Raw genomic sequence first — 26,298 nt, forward strand, 5'->3', positions numbered from 1 at the left:
TTTTGATATAACACTGATACCAATGATTACCTGCTGTTTTTAATGTGTATGACATACGACATGTGTTTGACTGTTAGTCTTTTAAAAAGGGCACTTGCTATGCTAGTGTGGGTGTGATTTCTTTTTCTTTTCTTTTTTTAAATGTATACATTTGATGTGCGTTTTCTGATGTTACAAATAAAATGTTTTTTGATAAGCAATTTGCTTTGAGTAGTCACTTGTTATCTTGGCGCTGAATGTTTAATTTGAATGAATACTCATGTGTATGTCGCTGTATCCCCGCCATCCCCGCCCCCCCAAAATAATGCACGTGCTGCTTTGGCTTCCTTTTATATGCAACATTTATATTTGTTTAATAAGGCAACACAACTCAGAAAGAAGAAAAATAATACCGCTGATGCTTTATTCATCTGTGATTGATCACACATTGTTGAACATGTACAAAAATGGTTTAAAAATGAGCATACATAGCACAATCACTGGTAGGCCAACAATACAGAGCTTCGCAGTATGAAAGGGGCTGGAAGGCAGGCGACGTTCTGATATTGAGACTTGGAAATAATTATCTGTAATAACAACATTAAATCCACTAACCCTGAATATATCACGAGTCACAACAACACTCGCTCTGAGGCCAGCACACTGCCCTAATGAAAAATTCCTATAATATTCCAATAGTACTCCAAATACGGCGTGTACTTGTGTTTTTAAATTCCCGGTCAGCATCATACTGAATAATTTACATGAATATTCACATATGTAATTGAATAGTTTTGACATGGATGAAAAATAAGCATCTTCACCGTTACTCATTTGATTACAGTTGAAAATATAGTGCTGTTTACAAACACATTTAATGTAAACAAACCTTCAACAACATCACAAATCTTTAATAACTTGGGTTTGGTTGTTAATTTATTCTTTTTTTTCTTTTTCTTTATTAACTGGCAATTTGAGATTGGTAAGAGGTTCACATCCTAAGGGAGGAACCTAAAATCTCTTGTATAACTATATATTAATAATAATATAAGGTTCTTGCAGCAAGTAGGGACTATTTTTTTTAATCATTATTTGATTTGTAAGAGTGCTGTAGTTCATTTTCGTTAGGGAGATATTAGTCATACCGGCTATAGTTCATATAATAGAAATTTGTAAACTAGATCACGTCCACCAAACTTTATTTTTCAGACAGTATATATACTAAATTCATAATTTCGTGCGTCTGGCAGGACGTCTGGCTACATCCCGGCCACTGTTTTTTCACGGTGCTCCTCCTCTTCGTTTACGGTTTGAGGGGCCGAGGTTTTGGCCGTTATCTTCTCTTTCCCCTGCATCTCTGTGGGCTTTACGTTCTCCTCTGTGGCCTCCTCGGTTTCCCTCTTGACCAGTGGCCTTTTCTCATTGTCCGCTTGCCCCAAGTAGTCCATTGCGCGCTCGTACAGCTCGTACGGGAACTGCGCCTTCAGCTGCGCCTGGGTGTCCCGCTTGGTGATGGTGTTGGGGTACTCTGTGAGAATTTTTGCCGCCAGGTATGTTGTCACCTCGTCTTCCACATCACCGCCGTCGTCGTCGTCACCGTCAGCCTCACGCTTCAATGGCATTTTGTTGAGCTCGGAGAGAAACAGGTTCTCCCTGCGTCCGGAGGGAGGGGGGATTTTAATTGGACCTGAATTTGCAGCAGGGTTGGACGCAGCAGGCATTCTGTCTGAGGGCTGAGAGGTCTTCATGGGTCTCTGCACCACGGGGTACTCGTTACTGATTGTCTCTACCCCGATGATGTCTAAAAAGTCCTCTCTGTCCATATCATCGGGGACAGTCTTGCTTTTCAGCGGCAGTCTGCGGCTGAAGTACCTTATCTTGGGGGTTTGGCCAGCATTCGTGTAACGAGCCGCGGCTTGTGGATCGCGGTGGAGCTTTCGGAGCTCCTCGGTGAGCAGCATATCGATAAGGTCTTGTGGAGGGACGTGCAGCTTCAGGGAAAGCTCCAGCAACTCCTTCACGGTCCGAGGATCCACGATAGAGGGACGGATCAGTCTCTTTTTCTGCTCACCGGTCTTATCCCTCTTCTGCGTCTGGTCACTCATCTCCAGGACTTTCAGCAGGTAGTAATCTACGAGCTTAGTGTCATCATCAGCCTCCTCTTGGTTCTGGTTGGCCCGGCGTTGCATCTCCTCCCTCTCTGATTCCTCCTGGTCACTGAGCGCCCTGTCCATTTCTTCATGGCTCCCGTTGACCATCTCCTCCGCCTCTTCCCTCTCCTCCACGGGGACCCACTCCTCGCCTCCGGCCACATCATCATAGGCCTGGTTTCTCAGGCTGAGTCGGTCCTCTTCTTCCTCCCCGTCGTCCCCGTCTCTCTTCTGCCCACCGATTGTGGGCATCCTCCCGAGCTCATCAAAGATGGACCGCAAATTGGCGAGGCTCTGGGGTGTGTACTGCTCATCCAGGTCCTCCGTGGCCCGCTTGGAAGCGTCAGTATTTTCCTCGTCCTCAAACATCAGCGGGTACTTCTTGTGGGGTCTGGGGAAGTTACCGTAATCTACCGGTGCGCCCTCAGGCATTTCAGTATCTTTGGTGCGGTGCCTGTGAGCTCGGCGGTCATTTCTCGGCGGCGTTGCGGGGCTAAGCTTTGCGTCCTTCCCGGTCTGATCCTGGAGGGACCTGAGCAGAGCTTTCATCAGCTGCTCAGCGGTAATGTCCTGCCTCTGCATGCCCGGGGAAGGCTGGTGATCCCCGGGACCTTCGTCCTGCTGCGAGGCGAGCTGAAGCAGGACCCTGAACTTCTCCACTTCGTCGTAATCCACGGGTTCAGGCTGGCCCCCGTTTCGTTGCTGCTTCAGGTTTTCAATGTACTCCAGGGCTTTCATCATGTCGGCGCTGGGTGGATACGCAGCCGGCTGCCCCTCACTCTCCCCGCCTCGGAGCCTGTAGTGACGGGGGAGAGACGCAGCCTGCACGGCGCATCCATGAAGGAGGAAGGCGAGCAGGACCACGGCTCCCCCCGCGGGCAACTTGTGGTGAAAATGCAGCATTATAGGCAAATTATTACCTGGAAAACAAAAGAGAGGACAATGATGGTGAAGCAGCTGGGAGGGGAAAAAGATCATCAATTATTTCCCTCTCTTCGGTTATCTTAACTAAAAGCTTATCAGGAAGCAACGAGCACGATCGTAAATAATTCTCTTTTGATCTGGGGTTTGTGCGCCTGTCGGGGAGTTACGCTTCGCAAACTGAACGATGTGTTGGTGTGCGTGTGGAGAAACATTCACATCGCTGGATGAGTCACTCCCCGCCTGGTTATTGACAACGTCTTAAAAAATTTCCTCCCGTCAGCATCCACATTAACTAAAAAAATCCTCAGTTATTACAACTCACTGTAATCCCCGACTGTAGAAGGATATAGTTTTCCTTCTATTTCATTCGTTCTAAAGGAACGTGTCGAAATCTGCGAGAAGCTGTGATTTAAAAAACAGAAAAAAGACTGTCTTTCAATTTTACGCGTCTAGATGTGAATCAGAATTAAAAACTGAATCAAATAAATAAAAAAGAAATCGTGGTTTACCTTTGGCAGTAAAGCTCAGACAGCAGTAAGGGTGTATGACATCTCCTCAGTAGCGGTGCTGTTCTCTTCTGTTTTCAGCACTCGGACAGCTCCCCTGGTTATATGAGGCAACACCTGACCACCGCGTCATCACACAGCACACGCAATAACCGGCCCTAAAAATCCATATAAATGATTCAGGTTTATGATATGGCATACTAATAGCTGCGTTTAAAAATAGCCTTGGACGCTGTCTGTTGCACAGCAGCGCTGTGTAGAAGATGCTGACAGGAAGGATGTTTGGAGCTGCTGCTTGGGAAAAACAAAAAGAAATAAAGCCGTTTGTTAGATTCAGCTGTGGAAACTTTGCATGTACAGGAGAGCTGATTTGATTGAAGTGAAACCAACTCTTAGGCGCCAGTTTTATGAGATGTAAAGCTAAATGTGCCAACGCCAAATCCCTCTTTGTAACGAGAGGTTCTTAAAAATGCACTTTGGTCATGAAAAACAACATCGCTGCACGTTGTCAACGTGGCATCGGAAGAGTTAAACCCTCTAGCGATGACTCACAGGCTAAAACCACCGCGGAGTTGCTGTCGCAGTTGAGCAGCCCCCACCAAACCCCTCCTCCTTCTCCTTCTCTCTCTTTCTCTCTCCCTTCGATGACAGAGATGTGATAAACATCGGGCCTCTGTTGGAGGCCAGAAGCTCCGGCATTCCGCAGGACCACAAGATGTAAAGGTCTACAGCAGACGAGATAAAAGGTGGCGACAGGTGAAGTTTATGGTGAGATCAAAAGTCTTATTAAACACTTGGGCTGTCACTGTTATCGCACAGTGACGCCTTCATGCTAAACCAATCAAGAGCACTACACAGGTGTCCAAGATTCTACAGTACATGAACAGATGCCACACAGACTTGCTATACTTTATCCACGTTTGAATACCTTAATATATTTAAGTTGATATGAACATTAACATTCCTGTAGTATTCCCGTTTCATGTTTTCCCCAAAGTCCTTGTAAGTGCCTCCTTACAACCCTCCTCTGATGCTCCAACAACATCTCAAGTCTCTAAAGAGCTTCAGGTCAGCGTCCTCTGACATCCCACACACAGAAGTACTCTTCCATTTCAGCCCAGCTCTGCCTTTCCCGCCCTATTTCCATCTCACATCTAATTGCATCCGCTGTCCTGCTCTATCGTTTCATATTTTCCATCCTTTCACATCTCTTAAAGAAAGAAAAACTGGTCACTTAATGCTTTTACTTTATCCTCAGTACCAAAAGTCACAGAGGGATGGGGGAGGGATGAAGGTGCTTTTGAAACTCGACTGTGCCGTCAGCTGCCTGTCATGTACGGCTGAAGAGCTGCAGAGACCCTCCTGACGTTGAAAGACCCACTGTGCTGCTGTGCCTGCTGCCTTGTTTAAGTCCATCTCGGTGTGGGTGTGAGAGGGGGGAGCAAATGGAAAAAAACTGAATCACAGATCAAAACACAGTTAAAGGGAAAGGAGGAGAGGCGTGGTGGTGTTTGGAGAATGTGTTAGCTCTCAGCATCACACACTGGACGTGGTGACTCTCCATTCAGAAACAGCTGTCGCCATGGGGGACAGCAGCGGTGTCAGAGGTCACAGCAGTCACATCGCTGCTGTATAAATTGAGTTGAACTGTGTCTCTCTTCAAAAGGGCACATTTTCCTGCATGCATATTAAGAAACTGATGATGGAACATGCTTACTGTTTCCTATCTGTTTTGCTGAAAGTGAACAAGCACACAGAACTACTTGAAGATGAATTTTTGGCTCATTTGTTGGCCGTGATGCTGGCCGATGTCTTGTGTGCGTGAGTGAAAGTGACAGGGTGAATGAGAGCTGTCTCACATCATGTTTGAAGGAAATGGTCCCCTGCTCAATCTCCTTTTAAATTTTTGCCTTGTGTCCTTTTACAGTGTAAAAACAAGCATGCCGATGTGTCAGAAATGCTCAAATGTTATTTAACTTCTAAATAGAACTTCTGCAATGCATGTTTAAGCAACAAGCAACATTTTAGTAGATATTTCTCTGCCAGTGTCTGAGCTGTGGGTCAGTAAGAAAAACAGCCTGGTGGTCTGGATGTTGTGACGTGAGCTGTTAAATATCTGGTTGAGTTTAAAGGATGTGTGCGCTTCTATTTGCGTGTTTATTTCTTGTTGTGGAAGTTATACCAACCCCCCTGGGCACTGTGATGATTCTGAGTGATGGATCAGAGGTTTCTAAACTCATATCCCAGCAGGCTGCTGCTGGTAAAAGATTCACTGACTGAATCTGTTATTCGTCTCCGGGGCTTGTGATGTGCTGTCTCTGTGCATCATTCTGTACTGATTAATTACTTCAGATGCTAAAAAGAAAATAAACATTCCCAGTGATCGGCACTATAGCATTCTCTCTGTCTTTTTCTCTCTTTATCAATGAGAGTAACATCAGGGCACGGAGAAAATGATAGTAATTAGATTACGAGTCTTTAGTGCCACTCTCATCCTCTCACGGGCTTTGTTTCCTGCTTCTTCAGTGCCCTTCTTCTTCTTTCTCTCCATTGAACTCTATAAGTCTATCGATAGCAAAGCCCATTATTAGACAAAACAGAAATCATTTTGACAAAGCGTTGATGATACCATTCCCTCCTTTGGTTGCTAAGTTACACAGAAGTATGCTTTGGAGGCGCCCCTCCATTAATTCAGTTCTGAAGTTTATCTTTCCACTGAAATATTTCTCTGAGCCTCCTTCTACATCTGCTCCCCCTTCAGATAAAATAACTCAGAGATGTTCTGCACTATCTAAATAATTTTTTTAAAAAAAAACATGGCAGTCAGGGTGTCCTGGCAAATCAGAAGACCTGAGGTCGGGGCACTGTGTTCCAACCCAGCTCTTTCACAGCTCCTCAGATTGTGATCTGGAGATCTCACCAAGTAGAGTTATCATCTTCAGCTCCCCCAACCCCACCCCCCATTAAAAATAAGCCTCATAAAAAAATTAAAGAGCTAAAAGAGCCTCCTTTAAAAGACCTGTAAGTACATACTTTTGCAGGAAAAGTTTTTCGTCTCTGTTTTGATTGTGAACCTTTTTTGTATTCAGCTCTTACTCAAGGTGCTTTTCAGGGAGAAGAGAAAACATGACATGAATTCCTTTTATGACTCGTGGATTTTTCAGATTCTGGACTCGTGCCATTTTTCTAACAAAGCAAAGACTCAGAATCACAGATGTGCAGTGCAGACTTTATTAACTGAGCTGGTATTTTTCAGGGTGGGGGTCCTTTAGGCCTGAGAGAGAAACGCATGAAAACAACACATTTACAGGTTTCAAGGCAAACAGATGTAGAGTCACAATGTTCCACCTGTTTTAATGTAGTCAGAGAATACTGAGAATGAGCCTCTTTTTCTAGGAGGAAATGATTTGCTTAATGGACAGTCTTGATTGTATGTTAAAAATGTTATTCTTTCAGCAAGTGACTTCATTTTGCTTCCTTTCTTCCTCAACCTGAAAAACCATGCAAGTTCTCCTCTATAATCATGAAATGATATATTTCTTTCACTCCTGTTTAAACCCAGCAGCCCTGCTGTTCTGGGTGATACTGCTGCTGTTTGCTTGCACATGAGCCAGAGATGTGGGGGGAGAAAATTAGACTAGCTCAACAATGGCTTGCTTCCGTCATTATAATAAAGGAGTACACACCCATATACGAACTCAAACACATACACTGTGTGACAAATGGTCTTTTTGTTTGTTTGGTTTTACTTTTTCCTTATGCTCTGTGTTCAGATTCTTGCATCAGTCAGCTCAAGGACCTGTGACTCAGCCGAGATCTTCAGCAATCAACACCGATTTCCTGGAATGGTCTAGCATTCAGTGTGTGCGCTTAAATAATGTTGTGTGCGAAAAAAAAGAAAGAAAAAAGAAGAAGATATAGATAGAGCTGCATGTAGTCAGCCCCTCCTCCTCCTTTGTTTTGTTTCACTCCTCCTCACCTCTTCACCCACACCCCCCCGTCACCACATCATGAGGCGGGAGGGCACGCGCAATGGCGCGCCCGTTGTCATGGCTCACCTTCCTTTTAACCAACGTCTCCATGGTGACGCTGTCTCACTTGCCTTTCATCTGCCTCCACCTTCATCTCTTCCCACAGGTTGGTATCCTCGTCTCCTTCATTAGACTCTCCAGTTTAGCTGGCCGTTTTCTCAGTGACGTGCATTCATTACATTTTCTCTTTCTGCTGTACCCATCTGGCTCATCCTTCTCCTTGAGCCAATTACTGCAAGTAAAGCATGGTCCTTGTCTTCAGGAGGCAGGTTGTTTCAGGAACAGAGATGATGGTGATTAGAGCCACAATATGTTGTCTGAGCCATTAGGATGGAAGGACAGAAACAAGGAGAGGAAGCATGCTAGCTGAGCAGCATAGGGAGGGCAGAGGAGAAATGAATGAAACAAGGTGGAGATTCAATACAAGCTTAGCCTTTCTAAAAGGGCAAATGTCCACGTAATGCTACAGGAATGCAGCAGCGGACCTGTGGGATTGGATCAAATATCTCTGCTTTAATGAGACTGGCTTCAACAGCCAAGCCTCCATTCCTCCTCTGCTAATGATCATCTTTGGATTCCTTCCATTAAAAAAACAAAAATAAATAGTTTGACATGTTTGGAAATGTGCTTATTAATTTTCTCGAGATAGGCTATATGAGAATGTTGTTGCCACTCTAATTTTTCCAGTTAGCTCATGAAAAGGACTGGAAATATGAGGGGTCTTGCCAAAACAAATCGTTCTTCCACTAATCAATTATATACCTTGTTCCTTTAATCAGTACAAAACCAGAATGTTTGGGGCGATTTCACAGGTTTTGTGCGCCAACACTGTTTCTTGGCTAAGTGTCAGGAATACCCTGGAGTCTTGGCCGGGTTCATGGGAACTTGCTCCCAACTGATAAACAACATGCACTTAAGTTTAAGCATGACGTTGCCAATTTCCAGCTACACGTTTAACAAACGATTCCCTTCACTCTTATTTAAGTGCATACTTCTATTTAAAACATATATTTCTGATGATTTTGTGTCTCTCTCTTTTTTTTCTTTTTTTTTTTTAGCTCACTTAAGCATAGTGTCCACCAGTGAACACCAGGCTTTGTGCCATTCTTTTCCTCTCCTCATCTCATGTTTTTCTTTTCTTACCGTCTGACAAAGGTGCTATTTTAGTCATGCCTACCTGGCTGTCTCCACCGTCACAGCCTGATTCTTTAGCAACCACATTTTTTCCCTTCTCCTTTTAACTTCTCTTCAGCCCTTTTCAGCAGTGCCTCCAACTAGCCCCTCAACCTCAGCATCACTCTTTTCACTCCTTGTTGTTGCCTTTCATCCCCCCATGCTTCTTTACACTGTACATATTAATGAATGCGAGCGCTCGCCATGTTGTTCTGAATCATACTGAGAGGATGTGTGTATGTGTGTGTGGCTGCGCATGCATGTGTATATGAGCACACGTGCTCAGATTCGTGTGTATGGTGAGGGATTCAGCATGACGCACTGGCTGACGTCACCAGAGGCCCAGTGAGGATGTGTTTATTGATGAAGAAATCCTATCAATGAAGAGAGAAGAATAAGAGCGAGCACACACCACAGTAACCTGTATTTAAAACTGTAGAATATGAATCGGAAAACATTCAATTTAATCAGATTTATTGTGGCCATACAAGAAGCTGTTTGGAATTAATAATGCACATATTCACAGAAAAAAGAAAAGGAATGATCCATCAACATTTTTGCCTTTCCAGCTGCTCTTTTTGCCTCCCTAATTAGTTGTTCTTAACAGTCTAATATGTCCTAATTTGCTTAACTGTAACCCACACTGTCTTGGTAACAGAGATGATTGTCATGTTCATTAAAGCGTGACACCTTTTCCAGTCTACCTCTGCAAACACAGTTTTTTTTAATGCAAAGCTGCTGGGAAAAGTGTTTTTTTTTTTTTGTTGCAAATGTGAGTCATTAAATATGTTTTGGGTGTTGCTCTAATACCAGCTCCAGCACAGAAATAGCCTACTGTAGCTTTGTTGTTCTATTAGAAAGCCAGCGCCTGTGTTTCTTGTGCACCACATGGAGCTCGCTGGATGTTTAACAGTGTCCCTGCAGCGTGGCACTATCAACAAGACAAGCCTTTTTTGTTCTGAGAATTTTAAATGTGCATGCTATTTCTGCCTCCTCTACTTCTCCCCATAGTTCGTCCTCTGATCTTTCCGTTAGTTAGCCTAGTTCCATCTCATTCTTTGACCCTGCCACCACTCCCTTCTTCCACTCTTCCACCTCTCCTCCATCTCTTCCTTTCCTCTCCTGCCCTTTTCCTTCACCGATGCTTCCTCATCTCTGCAGTCTCTGTCTCTTCCTTCACCACTCCCCGTTGGTGCGATGATGCTGTCCTGGCTGCCTCCCAAACCCCACAAACTTCGCTCCTCCACCCCCACACCTCCCTCCCGATGCTATAAATACCCAGCATCGGTGAGTCATCGCCCAGACGTATCAGTTGCCTCTCTCTCTCCTTTCTGCTTCACCATCCTCACCCCCCACCCCTCCCACCCCCACCACCCGCTATCGCTTTGCTCAAGCTCATTACCAGACCTCACACATTTTCCCACCTCCACTTTGGCCCCGGCTCCACGATGACCCAGCTGAGCTAAGCCGAGGTCGCGGTGCCCATGCCCGGCACGGAGCAGCCTGCCGTCAGAGAGTGTGAAGCCAAAGGTCAACCTAACACATTACCAGCCAAAAAAACCAAAAACAAAACCAGCATGAAACAGAGGATTAACACGATTAACCAAAACTTTACTGCATCACATTCACCGACTTCCCAATTAGGCAATGGAAAATGTCACCATTTACCAAAGAAACATGTTCATATTTAACAGTATCAACTAATCTGTTTGTTTCAGGACTTAAATGCAATTATACCACACTAATAATGAAGTGGTATGGCCTACTAATATCTAGCATTATTGTTACATTTCACTGCATTTCAACATAAGATATTTTTGCTTTTTTTTTTTTGTAAAACCTTGGATCTTAAATGTAATTGAAATTATTTATTTATTTATTTAAACCCATACACTGGGAGTTCAAATAATGTAAATGCATCATCAAACGCTTACATTTAAAAAACAAACTTTTTCTTTCACTTCACCTTTTCTTCAGCTGCCTCTAATCCACAGTTCATTGTATATCTTTGTGTGCCAATAGTGGGCAGGGATACCTTAATCCCAGTCCTCAGCCTCAGATGTAATCATTTTTTTTTCCAGACACCACCCACTTCTCCAGAGTTATAAAGGCAGCTAGCGTTCGGCTTCGGCTCCTTGTGTAAACTTCAGTATGGCTTATTGGCTTGCAGTAGTGTGTGCGCACAGAACACAGAAAGTTTTTTGCGCACCTCTGAGTCATAAGTAGGCAGGGAAAGAGAGAGAGAGAGAGACGAGCAAAGCAAGGAGAGGGAGAAAGAAAGGAGCAAAAAAAAAAGTTGGAATAAAGTGTCAGAGAGCAAACCGAGGACAAGCACGGCAACACACACATATACACACACGCACACCCGCGCACTCACAAACTAACCACATTCATATAATGTGAAAGATGTCCTTCACTGTTTCCTTGCTGTTGTTGTCTTTGTGGTAGAGCCACTCTTCTGTGTGTGTGTGTGTGTGTGTGTGTGCGTCAGAATCAGTGGGCTAATAAGGGAGCATTATGCTTCTGACTCACTCACTCGTCCCATAGGGTTGGATGGAGCGAATAAAGAGGAGGAAGAGGAGGGGTTGGAAGAATTGCTTAACTCTCTGTGGTCTCGTAGATTCATTTTAAATAAAGGAGCAGCAGAGATGGTACCAGCAGAATGAAAAGTGTTCTCCCTGACATTAAAGACTGGCATGCGGTTCATCTGATTTCATCTCTTGGTGTGAATTAATATGCACTGTGATGTGAATTGTAATGCAGACTCTGGTACCGTAAAGTTTACTTGCACCCATTATTAACTTGTGCTTAGCTAATCAGGCCTTTTACAGAGTGAGCACTCCAGACGGTAACACTGAACTAGTACTGGCTTGTGTATAGAATAATTGGGTGCAGTTGTGCTTTTCTCTTATTTTTTTTAATATATTTCTCTTGTTTGCTATTTATTCCTGCTGTCTACTATTTATATTTTATTCCAGCACAGTTGGTGTGGAGCACCTACAATGTTGTTGTACATGTACAACGACAATAAAGGCCTATTCTATTCTGTTTCTGAAATGGCCACTTGAGGCTGGCTCCACAGTCAAATCAGTCCCCATATACTCTCAAACTAAAATCCCCAGGTTTACAGCAGAACAGGCCCACTTAGAGCCTGGAACAAAATAGCCTTTCTTTGAATGAGGCTTCACCTCAGCTGTTTTCAGTCACTGGACCTCTCAACGATGTTGTGCTGCTGCTGCTGTTGCTGCTGTTTGGGGTATGTTTTACTGCACTTCTTTGATAGATGGTACAGTACTGTGCAAAAGTTTCAAGCCACTTCTCATATTTTCCTAGGAAAATTGCAAATAGTTGAGGTGATTTATTGAAATGTGCAAGCAAAATAAATGCATAGGAATGCAGTATATATGGCAAAAAAGGTATGAGCACCTTTATTCTTCAACACAGTCTGAAGTAGAGTTCAGGAGTAGTTCTCTGGGCTTCTTGAAGGACATTTAAAGCTCTTCTTTGAACTTTAGGTTCCTTTTGTACTTTTCTCTGTCATATGACCCAACACTGCTATTGGGTTCAGGTTCTAGGGAGGCCAATCCATGACTAATAGAATTCTAATGTGTGTTTTTCTATCTAGGTATGGTTTCACTGCAAAGTGTGTTTGCAATCATTGTCAAACTTAAAATTGAAGCTGTTGCCAATTAGACGATTTCCAGATGGTATTACATGGTGGATCAGGTCTTTGCTGGATTTTTTCTTCCCATTTCTTAAGGATGTCACTTACAGATACTGTTCATCAGCTGTAAATATCTTTTTTTAAGGTCTGCCACTTCTTCTTTTGTGTTCCAGTTTCTTCAGATTATTTAAAGGACACACTGCAAACCATGCAGAAGTATGCCAGATTTTTGGCTAATAGCTCTCTGAAAATCACCAGTTGAGTGAAACTCATCTCAGTTTTTCTACTTAATAAAAGAAAAGTTTCTGGTAGCTCATCGCGAGGCTGTCCCATATTTATAAAACGTTAACCTTTTGTAGATTGATTTAAAAAAGTGTTTGGCTTCTAACTAAAATATCTATAACAGATAGTGAAAAACAGGTGAAAGATTTTCTGTCATTTAATTGTGTATCTGTTATTTAACTACTTTGATGTAGTATGAATGGCTGTGGAGGAAAAAAACAAAAGGCCCCCAAAAATGTATGCCCTCCTTATTTTCAAAGCTGGCTAACAGGCTGATTTGAAAATAAGTCTCTGGGGGGTTGATTCTGGCCCCTGGGCCTTATGTTTGACACTCCTGGTCTATTAAATATAATAATTGAAAAAAACTCCAGAAAGCCTGGAGAGGTATTGCTTAACACTTCTGGCTTCAAAAACAAAAATAAAACTTAAATAATAAACATAAACAAAACAAAAAACAATGGGGTGACAGCCATAAAGCTCAGTTGCAGGCTTTAATAACAGCATGTATAAACTGATGTGTGATTTGTTGTTTTATATGTGCAGTCTGTGATTCTGGAGAATCCAACTACGTCAGCTGAGGCTCAGAGAAACTGAATGGGACAACTTGCCAATGTCATGGGGTTTTTTGTTGTTTTTTTTTAGACTAAGGCTCAACAGTGGATCAAAAAAGGTAAAGGATTATCTGCAGCCCTGGTGTTAAATAATGGATCCTGACTACATCATCTATGTTAATCAGCAGATGCGTTCAGAAGGAATTCAATAAAATTTATTTATTTTACAGCTCTGTGATTCAATTTCTCAAGAAAGGGTGAAGAAAAAAACCCCCAAAAAAACCCCCCCACCTTCCTTTGTTTACTAGCTTTAAATGGAGGTCGACTTCCAGGACTGCATGTTCCGCTTGCGTCGAAGCGGCACACAGCCTTTCACAAACCACATTCGCACACGCATGCACACTGGCCTTCGTTGCCATAGAAACTCTGCTTTGAGGATGATTCCAATCAAGCTGCTGATTATTAGTCACACGTTAAGCCTCACAGACTGCGTTCAGGTGTTTGACAGACACACACACAGAACTCCAAAACACACAAACACCAGCAGTATTTACAACACAAACTTGTTTATTTCATGACATAATTTCCAAGGCCAAATCACAAATAAATAAAAGGAAGAAGACACTTGCAGTAGCTCAGCTTTCAGGCCCACTTAACCACCCCGAAAAAAAAAAAAAAAAAAAGTTCAGTTACAAAGATTACTAAACATATTAACAGGAGGCTTTACACCTGTACAGTTATTGGTACTTTTAATGAACTTTGATCTGTGAGACCTGCCCCACCCACCGCCACCTCCCTGATATTTACAAAGAAAGCGAAAAGAACAGGAATGGTGAAATTGATCTCTGCACCACACCTCAGTCTTTGCCTTGTTAGTTCAGATAATTCTTGTTGGTATGAGATGACGTGCGCCATCAAGAAAAACAAAAAAACAATGCGTGGAGTGCTTCACATTCTAAAGACCCCTGAAGATAGCTCGTGTGTGTCAGAAGGCAACCAGCCGCCTCGAGCCAGGCAGAGAAAAAGCAGCAAACAGCACACACAAAGGGAGGCACGGGTCCCCCCCAACTTTATCGCGATAGTTTGGTCAAAGCTAAATATGATCCTTATGTATGAAATCTGATGACAGATGCCATTAGGAGGACCCTACTGTACCCTTTATTAATATCATCTTCGTTACAAGCAAAGCAGGGTTTGCATTCAGAAAAAGGCGGCTGCAAGAAAGATGTAAACCTTACAACAAAATAAAAGAAATCTAAGAACAGGGAAGAAGGAAATAACAAAGCTTGTAAAAGTCACTTTACACTATTGCCATTCAGAGTATATCAACCACCAGCACCAAATCCATAAACCTACATTAATTAATGCATGTTTTTTTTTTATTTATTTTTTTTTTTTACAACATTTCAAATAAATGTCGGGTGTCTGTAGCACTGGAGACCCTTTTATATACACTGCACAAATATTATACAGATAAACCAATTTCAAGATACAGAAATGTGAATTGAGCTTCAGCTATGCGTACACTCCCAACTTTTCTTTTTTTTTAAAAAAGGAGTGGGTCCATAAATTATTTCTTCAGTTGTTTGAATGGAGTGCGATTCTCTCATACTGATGTGCTTTGGTACATGTGCACTTTTCATCATGCAATTTTCTACAATGCCAGATATAACTTTTTTTTTTTTACCTTTACAGTCTTATTAAAAACATTACATTTCCAGCACAGTACGTTCAAAAGGAGCTACATCTAGACTTCCCTATCAGTGTCTCTCTACCATCGTCCACATTTCTACAGTCCTACAGGCCTTCCATTATGCACTGAAGTTGAGGCCTAAATGTTAACATGCCGCGAAAGGGCCGCTGCCTGTGCGCTTTTTTTTTCGTCTTCCTTCTTAGATACTTTTAATATTTGAGTATAAATATTGCACATTCACTTTGCATTTCATTTTTATACGTAAAAAGGTTAAAGCAACAGTAAACGGACCTATGGTAAAAACATGTACAGTTGCACCACAAAGTAACTGGGACAGCAGTCTATGAAAGGCTAACTAGTGTAACTATTCTTCCTATGGTAAGCAACTAAGTTCCCTTGAAACCATCCATTTGGTGCATTGGTCGTGACTGGAGGAACATGTGGCATGGCTACTGTATAAACCACAAAAAAAAAAACTGCAAGGAAAAACAAAAACACTCCCAATTGGTCCTAATGTTTGACAATCTTGTGTAGGCAGGGAACAGCAGAAGGGATACGACTCCATCATTTATAACTAGGTCAAGTCAGTAAGTCAAAATTCAAATGTACAGACCTTATGACACGGGCTAATAAAGGGAAAAAGATACAAAAAAAGAAATGAAAACGCTTGTAAACAAAGACCATTAAAGTACAGGTAGCATGAACAAAACAAATAATAAAAAAGGAAAAGAACCCCCACCCCACCCCCTACCAAATAATACCACCATAAAGTAACAGTATGAAAATGTATTTGAAGACATCCTAATGCTCAAATCTCTCATGGCTTTGGAACACCCATTCCTTACACAAAAAACTGATCAGATGGGTTTAAAAGCTAACAAACCAAACATGAAGGAAATGTTGAAATGCGGATTTAAAAAATAAAATAAAATAAAGACCACAGAGATCCCTGCAGACCTGAATGTTACTTTGAGCCCAGGAGGTGTCCCCTCTGTTGGGCTCATGCTACCCCCCCACCATGTCTCTGCCAGGGGTGCGCACTTCATGCCCCCCATCCCCACGCCCCCCAGGTGGCACACTCCAGCAAGCAGGGCAGCGGGAGGAGAAGCAAACAGAGTGTGGTCGCTGACATGGGTTCAGCTGCATCAAGCTTAACATTTGTTTCACTTCGAGTCATGCAAAGGTCTGACTTCATTCGCTGTCTTGGTCGTCACAGCAACTCAAAGACCTGAATTCCTTGAAAGGGAGTGTTTGGTGCATTGCACACGTCTGGCTGGCTCAGCTGTCTGTTCAGCCTCTTAGGTTTTGACAGAAACCATTAAGCTGGATTCAAGAGTCCCCCCCGCCTCCCTCCTGCTTTGATCGAAGCTGGTTGCAGGGAAGCCGGGAAGGAGGTGCATGGGTCCCTGTGGGTGTGTGTGTGTATTTATGTCTTACTGGTATCTTAAATGTAACTCCTCAGAAAGTAGTCTTGGAAGTAGTCTTGAGCACTGTGTGAGTGTTTTCAGGTATATATGTGGATGTGTTTACTGGTTGCTGGGAGTGTGTCTCGTGTTATTTTCCTCCGTACATCCTCTCGATATCTTCCTGGTAGTGTGTCTTTAGCTCCTTGCGTTTTAGTTTGAATGCGTCGGTGACCAAGCCCGTCTCTGGGGTCCAGGGCTCAGCGCTCAGCCGGATCTTCTTGGGAATCTCAAATCGCTCCAATTTTGCTGGATGTGAGAGAGCACAATCACAAGTCAGCCTGACAGATAAAGTGTCATCTTAGTGCAAAGTCTGACACAGGGGACGGGATGCTATCTCACCAAATCTGAACAAACTATTCAGATGTCTCACTCGAGTTTTGTTAATGATACTGTACTTGGGAGATAAGACTTTTTCCCTCTACCTGTGATAGCAGCCTCAGTGATGATGCGGAGGACCTCCTTCTCCATGTGGGAGTTGTTGCAGATTTCTTCCCACGAGCCCTTTATTTGCATCTGCTCAGCCAGGGCCATTAGCTGCTTGTGGTTAGGCACCACAAAGCTGATCACATATGACTGGTCACTAAACAACAAAAAAGATTAGATTACAGATTAAAGACTACAGATTAGGCAGCAACAATGAAATAAACAGATCCAGAAAGTCTGCAGGGCTTTACCTGTTGGCATAGGCACAAATATTGTCTATGAGTGGGCAGTTCTTCAGAACAGCCTCCACTTTTCCTAGAGAGACATACTCGCCTGCCTGTAGTTTCACCAGATCTTTCTTACGGTCTGTGAGAAAAGAAGAATTATTAGAATCCTGACTGATGTTCCCTCTTGTATCACATGCAGTCTAACTCATTTTTGCATTTCTTACCGATGATCTTGAGGCATCCGTCGGGGTGGAATTCTCCAATGTCTCCAGTGCAGAACCATCTCTGGCCGTTCTTGTCCACAAAGAAATCGTCTTGGATCTTGCCTTTGCTTTTGTAGTAACCCATTGTTACATTGGGCCCACCAATCAGAATTTCCCCTCTTGGGTTGGGCTTGTCTGTGCTGTAGTAACCACCTAAAAAAGTACCGGATTTTTTGATTATTAAGAAACTTAAAAAAAAAAAAAAACACCCCAATTTTTTTTTTTTTTTTTTTTTAAATGAACTAGCTCTGTACTCACCCTCTTCCCAGTCCTTCAGTGTGATCTCTGAACAAACCAGTGGAGCACCAACCCGCCCTGTGCTGTAGTCCCAAACTGAAAATACCAATAAAGACTTATATTAGCTTTGCTTGTCATTTCTAAGTTACTTTTAGAATTGTTTCTCCTAATTTCCCAAAGGGCAGCAAAAACACATCTACTCTTTCACATTTGCTTACATTCACTGATGGTGCCAGCTCCACAAGTCTCCGTCAGACCATAGCCTTGCCCCACAGGGCAGCACATACAGATGTTCATGAATCTCTGTGTAGCAGCCGAGAGGGGAGCTCCGCCAGACAGCAGCACCCGTGTTTTCCCTCCCAAGAGCGCACGCACACGTTTGAACACCAGACTGAGGAAAAAGACAAGAAAACAGAGCAGGGTTATGATGACAGCTGCAAGTGGAGGACACTCAGACAGCAACTCCAGAAACTAAGAGCTTTGAAAAGTTAGCCACAAAGCCCCATAGCAACCAGATATTGATTCGTACTAAAAAATGTTCTGTGCAAGCACAATACAAGAGTCAATACTACCCAAATACTCACACAGGATCCAGAGAAATAGCTCTCTTTTGTTATGATTAGCCAAGAAGGAGCAGATGTAAATGTTTGCTTGTGTATAACTCAGAAAGCAAGCGTCAACTGTCATTAATACAGAATGTCTGAACAGCAGGTGGGCGGGGCTTCGTTGCTCACAACCTAAACTGTGTGCTTGATATCAGCACCACTGCACATACCCTCTCATCGTACAGATTCAAACAGAAAAGCATAAAGGGTCCTGTTTCAGGGTTACGTCATGTGCATGGGTATTACCGGTCACAGAGAGGTGTGCTGTAGCCCTTGGAAATCTGCTCCATCTTGTAGTTGTAAGCCAGCACAAACAGCGTCCTCTGGAATTTGCTCATCTCCTCCACTTTGGTCATTACATTTTTGTAAATCCGATCCATGATCTCCTGCACACCAAGCAGATGAACTCTCAGTAAACATTTCTGGCATTTTAAAAGCCTGCAGTACTTTTATCTGGTGTGACTGTGTTAGGTGTACTGTGATAAATGAAGACTTACTGGTACAGCAGCCATGAGAGTGGGTTTAAGCACACTAGTATCACCTTTACTGCCCTTCTTGATCTTGGTGGACTGTGAAATAAAAAAAAACAAAAGGCAACCTCTTTAATCCTTTAATGGATTGTGAATTTGCAGTGTACTGTTAGAGAGACAAGAAACGCTGACCAAAAGATGCTGCTGCCCGTTTTCCCACTGACCTGGTCTGCTAGAGTCTGAGGAGAGGAGTAGCCGATGCGACACCCGTGAGAGATGGACACCAGTTCCGCGCTGAGCTCCAAAACGTGGGCTAACGGCAGGTAGCCGATATAGGTGTCTGTCTCACTGCGAGCACACAGATCATCTCATTAATTACCTCTAGATACTGACATAAAATTGAGATATAAACAACAAAACTGTCTCTGTGTGAGTGACAATCACCACACACGTTGGCAGAGAAGGAAGTGACAGTGGAAACGCTGTGCACCAGAACGTGGCAAAACTCAGCGAGAAAATGTCAGAGAACAGCGAGGAATCTGATATCGACATACTTGAGGTTAGGGATTCGCTCCGCCATGCCTGTGATGCCAGCAATGAGGTTGCCATGGGAGATCATGACACCCTTGGGGATGCCTGTGGAGCCGCTGGTGTACATGATAACTGCGATGTCTGAGGTCTCTGGCTTTCTGCGGTCTACTGCAACTATGGTGGACAGAGAGAAGAGTGGTAATGGCTACTGGGGAAATGGACCGTAAATATAATATTTACAGAAATGAAACCGTAGCAACAACAACTGCATGGTGTGAACAGGTTTGAGTATTTTTTTGGTAGGACTGTAGCTAAAAACGGTTTTCAATATAAAATGATCTATTGATTTTTTTTCTGTTCATTGTTTAGTAAGACAAACAAACAAACTTATTTTCCCCAATAAACTGTTCACAGATTTAAAAACAAAATTTATTATAGAAATCTATCTATAAAAAAATACTCCCAGCAAGTTCTGGCATATGCTTGCCAAGTGATGATTAAGGATTGACTTATCTTTAAGGTTTAAAAAGGAAAAATAAAAACACTTAATTGCATATAAATTTACAGTGCTTTGATCATGCCTCTTTCAATTCATATTAATGGGTTTAATTATTGAGAGATTGAATTGCTCCTCGTTATGAGCCCGGTCTTCAAATGTGTGAAGACAAAGACAAATTTCAGATGACTGCTGTATATTAAAAAAAATGAAAATAATAATAATTTCACACATCTATTGCACACGACAAAAATGCAGTTTTCAGATGTTTCCGTTAAACCAAACACAGCCGAGGTGTTTCTAGAATGTTTCCTTTCATTTTCCATTTTCCTAGAAAGTTGCTCGTGATGGCATTGTGTGTTTTGTAAGTCCTGATTTGACCTCCTTCCGTCACGCAGAGCACATCACTCCAATTACACATTAGGGTGCTGGCTTTGTATTAAGCCTCCATCAGAGCACTTCCACTTTCCATACCAAATTAGAAACCTTTTCAATCACCCTGCTCAAACACTCACTATTGTCAGGCCTGGATCCCATCTCCTTCACTGTGTCCATGTTGTAGACCATGATGCCTTTAGGAATGTCTGGCCAGCTTGTGGGTTTACTGTCCACTACGATGATATACTGCAGCCTCGGCACGTCACACAGAATGGCCTATGGCACAGAGATAGATGCAGGTGGGAGGGAGGATGAAAAAGTTATTAAGCTACACTTGTTATCACACTCTAATGTTGCACACAATAAACCAGCAGCTGCTGGTTGACTTTGTTAAACAGCGTACATGCGATAAGTGTCAGACGATAAGAAGTGTCAGAAGGTAAGCAGTTACCTTGAGACGGCTCTGCAGCAGGTCTTTGCTTGTGATGATGTGCGTGACTTCAGTCTCATTCAGCCCATGTGCAATGGCCACGGGTCCGAGAGTGGCGTACAAGGTCACAACTGTCAAATTCAATTACATCCATTTTAGTTACACAGTCAAAACAAGATATAATGGTATCAGCTTATATGCTGCCTGATAGGAAAAACTTTTCTATACGTCCATTTTTGTAACTGTTTCTCCAGTTCAGGGCCGTTGCGGGGCTGAAGCCTATCCTAGCTCTCATTATGTAAGAGGCGGGCAATTTAGAATCACAACAGTAACCAACAAAGACACCTTTGGACTGTGGGAAGTACCTGGAGAGAACCTGTGCAGTTACTGGGAGAACATGGAAACTCCCAGAAAGGCCCCAGCTGTGTGGCAGGTTCAAACCAGGAACCCTCGTGTTGTGAGGAGACATTGCTAACCACTGTAACACGGTGCCATTAAAATAGGCTTGGGATAATTTTGAAATGATACAAATCCCTTTATTGAACAAATAGGCTCTGACTCTACTGCCTACAATACCCGCAGCACCGTCTGTGGAAAGTAGCGTCACAGCTGACTACGATACAGTCAAATGGTACCTTCATAGTAAGATGCTAACTAGTCTGAAAAGTATTGCTGGAAAGTTTTTAAACAATGGCACAATGACTACCCCCTTTTTCATAACTCTTATCAACAATTATATCAAATATTTTTACTCACTAAATATCTGTATTGAAATCAGTCCCTAAAAGTAAGAATCCTCTGAGCTTTACATAAAGACAATATAAACAAAAAGGAGCAAAATAAAGAGAATGTATATTTTATTGTTAAGTGCCTTGGATGTCTTTGATGTTTAATATTATTATTATTATTATTAATAATACACATTTATCCTTCTGCCACTCACGTGGGAAATTGTACATGAAGCAGGCTTGTGCTGCGACAATCCACTCCGCTCTGGTCTCACAGAAGATGGCGATGTTACAGTGAGGCTTCTGATTGAGAGCTGCCAAACCACTGCCAAAACACTTTGCTGCCTGGTAGGCTTCCTCATACGACAGCCAGTTATAGTTCCCGAGAATTACCTGCAACGAACACACAGAAAAACATGCAGTCTTCAGCATTTTTTCCTCATACTACACCAAACATTAAAAGAAAAACGATGGTGGTGCATATTTTCTACAGGGCCGGGAACAGTTTCATTCAATTGGACGAATATGAAATGAATAAACGGAACCATAATATCCACATTTGTAGGATCAGCGCTGCTTTTTATTAGAAGGAATAATGAAATGGTATCACTGAACCCACATGAGAGGCTACAGATATTGCTCTTATATGCAATACTGAAAAAGCCGAACATGATAGTGTCTCCTGATGGCAGCATAACACATTATTTACAGTCCCCTAGTGCCATCTACAGGGCGTCTGTTGATTTGCAGGTGTTAATTGGGCCCAGAGACAAAGGAGCAGAAAATTTGCTGCACTTCCACCCACATTCATCACACTGTGCACAGCAGCTGACTGCACTCTTATAAACAAACTTCCCGTTATCTGACAGAGTCGCCTGGTGCTACATTTCTAAACTTAAATGAAATGAGGGGATCTTCATCTTGACATGACTCCAACCTCAATTTTCACATGAACTAAATAAAACTCATTAAACAAATTATAAGGGTAGCATGTCTCACCTTTTTAAAGATCTTGCCGTTTGGTTGGCGCTCATCCTCTTCACTGAGCACCTCCCTGGTTCCCAGACAGTCTCTCTTAGGAAACTTTTTGGCAGCGTATTCAAACATTTTGTCCAGGGTGTCCACGCTAGGGTGGAGCCACGCAACTAGCTCCTTTTGGCTGTAGACTGCTCTGTAAGGCCCTGCTGGGTGCCCGCTAACCGAGCGTGCCTTGATACTGCGGGCTCGTTCCAAGCTGTTGCCAGCTCCAGAGAAGAAGTACCAGGGTATGAAGGTGATGACAGAATAGACCCAGACCACTGAACGGAAAACCTGCAGCAGCAGGGGGTTCATATCCTCCTTCAACTTCATCTCTGAAGATGAAGTAAGCGCTGGAAATGTATAAAACTTGGACCTGCCCTGAAAGTACCTCGACTTGCTGCTGAGGCTGAAGGTTGGAGGCTGTGAGTTCTTTTGCGCTTTTTCTTTCTGCACAGGAAATCACCTAGACCTGCGAGACAGAGACACACACACACACCACATGAAACTTTAGGAACATAGTCTGGAATAAAGACGTATCAGCACATTTTGATAGCAAGGAACTGCTTCCTGGTAAAATAATCTTTGCTTGCATGAAGGCCATCTCTTCCTATTCTTAGTATCACTTTCAGTCAGCACTATTCACCTCACCAGCAGGTCTGTTTAGAGAGGAAACATGGTGCTCAGTTATAAGATGGCTATTAATTAAAGATTTACTAACAGAGCTGATATGGACTTGTAATTAACTCCTTAGCTTAAAGACAACTGACTGCCTCATGTGTGAAACTGCTTCATTTCCCCATTTCATTAATTGTTGTCTGGCACACTAAATTAGTATTGTGAGGGCAACACTTTGTGATCTGGAAACAATACAGAAACAGCCCTCGTTTCTTTCCTTTCATCTTGTCATTTTTCAATATTTTGTAGAACACTGTTAGATACACTTATAGAGATGATAGCTACAGCTGCAGTCTTACATAAAAATATAGATAAACCAGGCCAAACAAGCTTTGGTATTGCTGGAAATGACAACAGTTAACCTCACAATCGCTGAGTGCAAAATCAAGCAGTGGCTGCATTTAAGCCAGAGAACAATGCCTCTCTAATTTTCTTTATTTCTGACTGCGTCCAGTGTACTGAACCACTTGTTTCCAACTGGATCATAACATGCACTGCACTTTTGTACTTTTCCAAAAAGTACAAAAAAACAAAAACCAACTGCTGAACGAGAGCTTGGCTATTTGTTGCATATACTTAAAGCCAAAGGGTAATTTGCAAAGTAGCCCTGCTGCCACACAGCCAGACCACATGAGAGTTGGTGACAGGCAGTGACTCATTCTGCAGCTTAATGCAGAGATGTTTGCAGACCCTCACATAACTCTAAAATGACTAAGAAGAATCTTTTCGCTTCAGCATTTATTTAAGAGGTGGGCTGGCCATGTGCAAACAGAAGCTACAAGACAAGAGGGAAAGGTCCTCAGAAAGCCTCTAATAACTCCACAGTTCCATTAAGGTCAATAAAACATGGCCATTGCACCCTGAAGCTGAATTGGAAGACTTCTGTGCTGAATCTGAGTAGAGGCTACTATGCAGACTGCGCAAGTGGCCCGAGCCATAGCCAGAGTCTGCAACTGTGAGGCTGTGATGAAGCGACATGTAGTTACAATCCCAGGTAGCTGTAGGTTAGATAACTGCATAGGTTTTAAGAATCTGAATCTCTTTATTTTCATTGTACAAGTACAATGAAACTGGATATAAATAACACATACAAAATAAATAAAGGGAAATATAAACAGTTAAAGCTAAAAAAAAAATGACAAGCGTTCTGCAAGTGTGTGCATCAGCCCCAAAAGGGTTTGTGGTTACGAGGTACCAATGCCGCAGATCAAACACAGAAGCATAAATAACACTGTAAAGGCCATGTTTTGATGACTGCTCTTCAAAAAAAAGAAAAAGAAAAAAAAAAAGAGCAGCTTGTATCAGTGTAAACATGGGGATACTCGAGCACATGGCCCCAAGGCCTGCTGGATACTTCAGTGAAAACCACCCAAACCCAAGAAAACTACAGTTCAAAATCAAGTACCACAGGCAATTCTGTCCATATCTCATATTATACTCTGTATTTTATATTCCTGGTAAAGCTGCCCCCCCGCCAGTAAACATTTCCCCCAGTAAATGTTTACTGGGGGAAAAAAGACAATCCTAACTGTTACTTCAGTCAGGTCCAAACTCAAATCGCTCCTGCTACAAACATGTCTCACCTGTTGTACAGCAACCCAAATACCACAACCAACCGATAAAAGTCATCCGTTATCTGGGCAAAGTACACTGAGAAGTCCTTCCAGCTCCAACATGTAATACAGGTCCAGCCATTGTTGGATTTGAATGACACAGACACACCCTCTCCTACTCACTAGTTCAACAATGTAATGCATGAAAAAATATGTCTCAGTGGGAAAAACCTGCAATCCCTTAACACACAGCTGCAATGAATAACTTTTTGATCAGAAATTAGACCGTATTTGTTAATGCCAGCCAACAGAGACTACGCAAAACCTCGTGCTTGTTTTAGTAACGCAATTTAACAAACACAGCAACTTGCTGCCACTTTAATTTTAAAGTATTGTTTGTTTTAACACTAAATATGATAGCAATAGTGGCAGTATGTTAATCAGCATCGGGACAGTAGTATAAACTCAGCAACTCCCACTCTATGATTTAATCTGGTGATGAGTGTAGCGTTTAACCTAGTAATTATCATGTAATTCAGACTGCAGCAGTCAGATGAGAAGCATGACATACAGTGCGGCGTCGGTGCGTTGGTTTGGATCCTTAACATTATTCTGTATCAACATCGTTGAATAAAACCGGCACACATAAAATAACCGCCGCATAGGTTTTGATATTTTGAGCAACACTACCGCTGGATGACACACAGAAGGTCACATTTTTCTACTCCACGTTGTTTGTTCCCAATGCTGCGATGCTAGCGAAGTAGCATCCAGATTAGCGGCTCAAAGACGCGCTAGCAGCTAGCATTTAGCTATAGCTAGCCTCCACCGCCGCTACTACTACTGGTGCCTTTAGTGAAGCCGGTTTTCCCGGTGGACATTCACTGAAATTAATTTAAAAAGCAGCATATAAGCGTCGCCCCGTATGGACGTCTAAGGAGAATTAAAGGGTACGTGCCACGTTGCTTAGCAAACCGGTCGCTGACAATAAGCCCATCTCTCCTCAACATCTGCAGAGCGCTCACGCCGCAACACATTCTCACCTCTTTCCTCTGCTGCTGCGCTTTCAGTCTCTGAAGCACCGGATCAGCTAGATTAGCCTCTGTAACTACAGCTCTGAAAAGGATGAAGACATCGTCTGTTAACTCGGCGTGCTTGTCCCTAAATTACAACCGTTGGTCCGCTTAAAAACCAATATAAAATTAAGTCAAATTGTAAATCAGAGCATCACCGGGCCACTGCTGCCAGCCCGGAAGATATAAAGTGACGTCACGGCGCTTCTCCGCCTGCGATTGGAAGACTGGAGGTGGCGCGTGCTTGGGCCAACAGAGACGTCAGAGAGGTTATTATCGGTCACAGTCGTCTACGCGGTCCTACAGCAGTAGACACAGTGTGGCCGCCCGTGAGGTGATAGGTTTAGTGGGCTGTTAAGTGACCGCAAGTCACATATTATTGTGTTTGATTAGCGAGTCAGCGATTTACCAAAGAAGAGACAGACAGCTGTCAAATGGGCGAAGGGAAACGAGACGAAGGGAAAACAAGCTATACATACCGCAATAAGTGTAAGAGGCTAGGTTGTCTTGAGCAAGAACGGTTACCAAAACCACCGAAACTCCTTACCTTCCTCTTTTTGTCGACAGCTTATTAAAACCTAGCAATGTAAAGACTGACTACCTCCTTATCAGCTTTGATTGACTGTTTTTCATTCCAATCCATATCACAGACCATCAAAATGATGCACTGAAACGTATATGAATTAAAACCACGATGCTGTGCATCAGACTAAGGAGCACTTAGTGAGTAATCTAACTCATATCACAGTCTATTAAAATTTCAGTACCCT

General features: G+C 42.8%; 2 protein-coding genes across 2 annotated transcripts; both read right to left on the reverse strand.

Moving 5' to 3' along the window:
- Positions 1-370: 370 nt before the first annotated feature.
- scg2b (secretogranin II b) lies at positions 371-3,677 on the reverse strand. The gene is made up of 2 exons (XM_063462704.1): positions 3,563-3,677; positions 371-3,049 (listed from the first exon to the last, which is right to left on the reverse strand). The coding sequence occupies exon 2, from the start codon at positions 3,030-3,032 to the stop codon at positions 1,239-1,241; it is 1,794 nt and encodes a 597-aa protein (XP_063318774.1). The 5' UTR covers positions 3,033-3,049; positions 3,563-3,677; the 3' UTR covers positions 371-1,238.
- Positions 3,678-13,807: 10,130 nt separating this feature from the next.
- On the reverse strand, positions 13,808-25,703 carry acsl3b (acyl-CoA synthetase long chain family member 3b). The gene is made up of 15 exons (XM_063461891.1): positions 25,499-25,703; positions 22,207-22,696; positions 21,423-21,600; positions 20,501-20,610; positions 20,187-20,325; positions 19,199-19,349; positions 18,869-18,992; positions 18,672-18,743; positions 18,421-18,560; positions 17,788-17,960; positions 17,591-17,665; positions 17,294-17,485; positions 17,094-17,208; positions 16,842-16,999; positions 13,808-16,665 (listed from the first exon to the last, which is right to left on the reverse strand). Exons 2-15 carry the CDS (start codon positions 22,555-22,557, stop codon positions 16,508-16,510), a joined length of 2,136 nt encoding a protein of 711 aa, XP_063317961.1. The 5' UTR covers positions 22,558-22,696; positions 25,499-25,703; the 3' UTR covers positions 13,808-16,507.
- Between the last annotated feature and the right edge of the window lie 595 nt (positions 25,704-26,298).

This window comes from Pelmatolapia mariae, linkage group LG18, assembly GCF_036321145.2.
Source record: "Pelmatolapia mariae isolate MD_Pm_ZW linkage group LG18, Pm_UMD_F_2, whole genome shotgun sequence".
Taxonomy (NCBI): Eukaryota; Metazoa; Chordata; class Actinopteri; order Cichliformes; family Cichlidae; genus Pelmatolapia; species Pelmatolapia mariae.